Source organism: Etheostoma spectabile, chromosome 15 (assembly GCF_008692095.1).
Source record: "Etheostoma spectabile isolate EspeVRDwgs_2016 chromosome 15, UIUC_Espe_1.0, whole genome shotgun sequence".
Taxonomy (NCBI): Eukaryota; Metazoa; Chordata; class Actinopteri; order Perciformes; family Percidae; genus Etheostoma; species Etheostoma spectabile.
This window is the reverse complement of record NC_045747.1, coordinates 13,674,428-13,680,226: the sequence shown is the minus strand read 5'-3', so window position 1 is coordinate 13,680,226 and position 5,799 is coordinate 13,674,428. Positions and strand designations below refer to the sequence as shown.

The 5,799-nt window shown below is 38.7% G+C and overlaps 2 protein-coding genes across 3 annotated transcripts in view; one reads left to right on the top strand and one right to left on the bottom strand.

Moving 5' to 3' along the window:
* mlx (MAX dimerization protein MLX) overlaps positions 1 to 2,086 on the bottom strand; it is an 8,864-nt gene extending 6,778 nt beyond the window's left edge. The window contains exons 1-3 of the mRNA XM_032538635.1: positions 1,972 to 2,086; positions 969 to 1,005; positions 722 to 811 (exon numbers count right to left, since the gene is read on the bottom strand). Coding sequence (XP_032394526.1) covers positions 722 to 811; positions 969 to 1,005; positions 1,972 to 2,010 — 166 coding nt within the window. The 5' untranslated portion in view covers positions 2,011 to 2,086. The remainder of the gene's footprint in view (positions 1 to 721; positions 812 to 968; positions 1,006 to 1,971) is intronic.
* The window catches only part of fmnl1a (formin-like 1a), a 22,544-nt gene that overhangs the window by 5,839 nt on the left and 10,906 nt on the right, over positions 1 to 5,799 (top strand). The window contains exon 1 of one of the 2 annotated variants that reach the window (XM_032538633.1): positions 2,932 to 3,531. The exons of the other annotated variant lie outside the window; for it this stretch is intronic. Coding sequence (XP_032394524.1) covers positions 3,358 to 3,531 — 174 coding nt within the window. The 5' untranslated portion in view covers positions 2,932 to 3,357. Of the gene's footprint in view, positions 1 to 2,931; positions 3,532 to 5,799 lie in introns of those variants that run through there. 2 annotated transcript variants of the gene reach the window in all.

Here is a 5,799-nt window from a genome sequence, read left to right as displayed (position 1 = left end):
ATTTTTGTGTTTTTTTTCTGCACTCTTGCCTAAATTCTAAGTTTTTGTCCGTTATCCCATCCTCTTTCAGTCACTCTGTTTTATGATTTGTACGTCTGGAGACAGTAACTTTTAAATGAAAATCAATCAAGTTTTTTTTTACTTGAATCATTCTAGAGAGAATCGCGATGCATCTAAGAATCGATTATTTTTCCAACCCCCAGTATATAGTCCTCTTTTTAAATCTCCCATTAGAATTACTGTCATTCTATATCGTTAAATCAGTACCTACATGCAGGGTACAGAATTACCTTTTTTGTGAACCAGCCAATTGTTCAAATTGTACCAGGCACTCAATAGACTGGCTGGTGAGTAGGGTTGGGTACCAAAATGCGGTGCCAATAGGGCAACAGTTTCGACATAAATGGTAGTAACGAGACTGAACAAGAATGGACATTTCAGTGCCTCGAGCATTGCTGCACGGGACGCTACATTACTGTTATCTAGTAGCTGGATTAAACCCAATGGTTAACATGCTGACAGTTTACGTTAAACTATGTGACTGTATTTCCCTGTTTACAAATTTTTATTTTAATATTTAGACTACATATATTATGTATTACAGGTAAGTCATTTGAAGTGAACCACAGTCAGCAAAGCAAACATTAACATCACAATTTAACACAAATTCTCTCTTACAACTGTCAGCCATTTCAGTTCCCCTATGTTACAAACATAATACCTGTATTTGGTACTGAAGAGGCACTTGTTGAGCCGATGCTGTTGGCCCTGGACACAACTGAACCCTTTCTAACAGTTTCAGCAAAGAAACCTACACAACAAGACAGCAGACATCAAAGGGGTTTCACTGCAAAGCCAGAAACAGTTTGGCATGCTTATCTCAAAAAACACAAACACAAGGTCATCATCACATAGCCTAAATCAAATTATATGACGAACAACAGGATGTGATCTGACTTAATACTCACTGGGGTCAAAGCCACTGTCGCTGAAAGCACCATCTGTCTGCCAAGCCATCATCAGACAACAGAAGATAGGGGGGGGGAGAGGAAAATTGAGGCTCATTTGCGGGAATAAAAAGTGCAAAAAATGTGCTGCACTAAATGCGTTTACAATAGACCCAATAGCTAGCCTGCCCGATGGACAGCCTAACCCCCCACTGAGCATTGCCCTGATTAGTCCAAATCAAGTATGCACGAGGGTGAAAAGCCACACCCAATCAGAATATAAATCACAGATCCACTGTTTGATCTAGCGAAGGCACCACAACACAATAGTTACTTTAATTTGTGCTTCTCAAAATTGGTGGCAGTTTCTTTCCAATGTTTTTATTTAATACAATTTATGTATTTATACCCTCAAAATGTGTTTAGCGTGAGCTAATTTAGGAGTCGCTGGCATGAGTAGAATTGGTAAAGCTCTTTTGACAGCTGCTTTACCATATTAACGTAACGTATGAGCTAAATCATTATCAGATACATTATATCATGGTTATACGTCGTCTGGTGTAAAGCTGACTTCTGACAAGGGAAGTTGGACCAAGTCATTTCCTAATATACATTTTTCTAAATTGGTTAAATTTATTGAATTTATATGACGCAGGGGTGCAAATAGCAATTAATATACAAGCTTACTAATGGTAAATTTACTGCACCATTCTGGCAGACTGTACTGCAACAAATCTGCACTTCACTTCCACAGAAATGTAATTTTAGGTCGGTGCAAATCTATTTGAAGCACAAACGAGGAACATAGTTACCGTTAAGGACGTTTTGTTTACTTAGCTAGCTGGCTGCAAACGTCACATAGCTAACGTTAGCTGTCGAGCTAACAAAGCCCAGCTCCTCCACAACGTTGGCAAAACATTAACTTATAGATATAACAATGTTTGTAACTTATCACTGCTGTCACACGGCAGACGTAAGAGTCGATTTACAAAATAGTTGAGGTTAACTAACATTAGTTACTTACTTTCCAGTGGTCCTCTGGCGACGTTGTCGGGTCCGTCATTTTGGAATGTAGCTAAAACAACCGAAAACAACTGATAGCTCTGCTGCCTTCGCGTGCTTCTCGTAAATTCCTACTTTTTTCTTTTTTTTAAAGAAAATCTTACATGACACGATATCTCCTTTCAGATATAATAATAATAATAATAATAATAATAATAATGAATATGTATTATTATTTTTATTGTAGTACCCTTACATTAATAACTTGCATCCACGGCTGATTCACAATCACTTCCCCCAATGGACCCGATACATGTGCACGAACTACCAACAACAGCTTAGTCATGAAGTGTAGTATTTATAATATAAATCTGTTTCTTTACAGGGTCCGTGGCCAATACACTCCTTTAAAACTTGAATATAGCTGTCTGATCTGACGTTGAGCACCATAACAAGTAATTTACGAGGAGAAAGCGAATGCAGCAATGTAGTAATTGGCTTCAAACACAGAGAGACGCTGTTGGACACTTATACATAGGGTTGGACAACCGTCCTTTTACACTCACTTACCTGCAGACTTCAACATCAACCTGGTCTCACGTGAAAGAAAATGACCAAAACAAATGTAACCCCAGGCCCATGTAATTTAAGATAGCTTCAACAGAATGAATGGCTCCAGTTTAGTGAAAGTGGATTCTTGGTAAATTGGGAGAACGTTTCCTTTGCCTGTTGGTTCATTTTACATCTGCACCTGCTTGGTTAACACGCTTCCTTAACCTTGGACTTTCTGCTGTATTCCACTACTGTGCTACCTTATCTTACTCATCATTCACCTACTGTTTGAACGACGCCTAACAATTACCATATTCATCTTCCACCCTGTTTCCACCCCAGCTTATGTTGCTGTTATGCACAGGAAGTTGCTCTTCTGCTTTTGTGTTTCTGTGGTTTCTGTCTATGTTGCAGAGTGTGTCATACTCCCCTCTCCTTCCTCTCACACGCAGCCCTCTGCACTCACTCACCAGAGTAGTTCTCGGTCAACAAGTGTAAAGAAGTAGTGGAGAAGAGAGAGGTGGGTCTTTTCTTAGAGCCCAAGAGGCCCCGAAAAGGCTTGTTACCCTATTCTCAAAGGTACTTGTAGAGGGAGAGGGACAGTTGATGAGAGGACAGACATGACGACGAACCACCTTCTTTCTTTACCCACCCTGTCTTTAGGAAAAAGGCAGATTCAGTAGACCAGAGGCTTGATGCCCATCTTCCTGAAGGCCTAAAGACTTGGTTTGATTTAGGCCTGCTTGTTCTTGTCATTCAGAGTGACATTTTTGTCACTCTATTTTGGAATACAACAGTTTCTCAGGAGAAAGGGTTTGTGTAAAGCTTACTCCTGGATTACTTGTGGAGATTTGTAATGGGGAATGCGGCTGCAGGGGGCTTGGAGCAGGAACAGGCTGAGGGCCGAGAGGTCAGTGGAGCTTTAGGAATGAGTGACCCCACTCCAACCTTGCAGAAGAAGCAGCCGGCTCCCCCAAAACTACCCATGCCCCCAGAGGAGGAACTGGACGAGCGCTTCAATGTGGTACTAGTAAGTGGCTGCACATGAGATATGAAGACACACCCTTACTGCACATGGTAATAGAGATTATGATCTTATTTCCTATGGCAGTTAAGGTTTCATATTAGAGGCTAAATACAAAGTATGTGAGCATCATGCAGGTGCAAATGATTCAGAGGCGCAGAACAAAAAGAAGTTGATTTAAGTAGCTTATGTGTTCTGAGGCCTGTTGTGAAAACCTAACCTCTGTGACTGATTTATACTGCCAAAACAATTTGAACTAAATACCAGCTGGATATGATGTCAGCCTTTTCCCTTTTGCTGTCTCACAATCAGTCTAATCTAGTCTCTAATCTGAATCTAAATCCAGAAGCCAATTTGTCTAATGGGTCCAAAGAGCCACACTTTGCAAAATACCAACTTTAAATGTGATTCAGCAAAGATGTAGTTTTCCCAGTATATTTGCACAAATGTCATCAGTAAGTGCCCCATTCAAAGCAGGAATATCATATTAAAAACAATGATATTAACAAGTTGCCAAATTCACATACTTCTTGACTATTCTGTTAGATTTGAAAATGTCAGGGTAGGAACAGTGTGATAGTGCGTGCTCGAGTGGCTATAGCCAAGAGGAACTTGAGCAACATATTTACAAGGGTGAGAACATAAGACCGGAAAGCAACTGTTTCACCACTCTTTCAACAGTCTTACAACAAGTTGAAAAACACAACACCTCATTATATATTATCTTTCCAAGTGAAATAAACAACAAACATCTATTTTTTGTTACAAAAACAATTCCTCTCAATTCCTAGGATTTTAACTTCTTAGGCTGATCTAAATCATGTTAATGAACACAAAAGTGAACTGAAGACAAACGTGACTATAAAGTGTGATGTCATGCTGACACACTGCAGCCTGCATCATTCACATCATTAACTAGGTGCTGTAAGACCCAACACATTTTTTCTCACGTTTTACACCTAAATGGGCTTCACTTACCCAATGGTAAAAACTTTGTCGTTGTTGTTGTTATTGTTGTTGTTGGGTTTTTTTTTTTTGGGGGGGGGGGGGGGGGTTTGGTAGGTAAAAACAAAACAAAACCTTGAAATCCATATATGAAACATTTAAAAAAAAAATAGACATTCACTTTACTTTGAGTTAGTTGGTAACAGGTAATGACACTTTTATTTATTTAGGATGGAGGAAAGCCAGACTTTTTTTTGCCAATGACAATTGGCATTTGTTATTAAAATGAAAAATTATCAAATAGGTTTTGAAGGTATTAATTTTTTTTCTTCAAACTATTACCAAGCATAAAATCCTACAATCTTTCAAATGTTCCAATGAAATTCTGTAATTTCTTTAAAAATTACTGTAAAAAAATTGAATTTTCATGGCCCAGGATAGTCATGATCACAGTATTGTTTGAAACTGACAATATAGACATTATACATAAACAGAATTTGAGTGTGACTATTTCACAGTAGTTGACAAAATGTCCAAAAAAAAAAAGTCATTATGTGAGAAAACATGAAAAGTCGTGTGGCTTTAGAGTTGGCCATTTTATAATACCCATGTGACACATTTTGCTCATAGACGGTGGTCTGTGCCATTGCATGCCTAAAAAGCCCTCACAGGCATTGCATAAAAGTATGACCTCACTTCCTCTTTTAAAAAAAAAAAATACTTTCATTGGGCATTTCAGAGAGACGCTTCACCTTCCTTTATTGTGAAAATTCAGGATTTAATATTTGTGTAACTAGCTTTACAAAAAAATGAGAAGTTTGTGACATTGTTTCTGAACTTAGTAAATTTATACTTGTGTTCATGTGAAACCTATTACTTTTTTTGGAAAGTGGTGTACCACAAAACCCCCAACGCAGCCCCTCCCTTACACCACCAAGGATGAAACTCAAACTCCCCAGCAGAAAGGCAACCGCCTGTTACCGTTCTTGCTTCGCTTGATTTGTATCTTCAAGGTGTGAAAAAAAGAAAACTAGGTAACACCCAGTGCCAACTGAAACAACTGGTCTTGTCAGTTAATAATCACTGTCTTTGGAGTTTTGGACCAGGTGCAAAACCAGTTGTGTAGATTTCAGCAGTGCTCTAAAGGAAAATTGCATTAAAAAGAACTAAATCAGTGACCAAAGTAAGCGCTGGATCTATCATTCATGCTCCAGTGAATATTTCAAGTATCTTGCCCTTTAATACTTTTTCTCCACTTAAACTCCCCAGTTATGTTTTGAATCATTTGGGTTCATTTAATCATTCCGTTCTTAAGCCATTTGAAGGGGG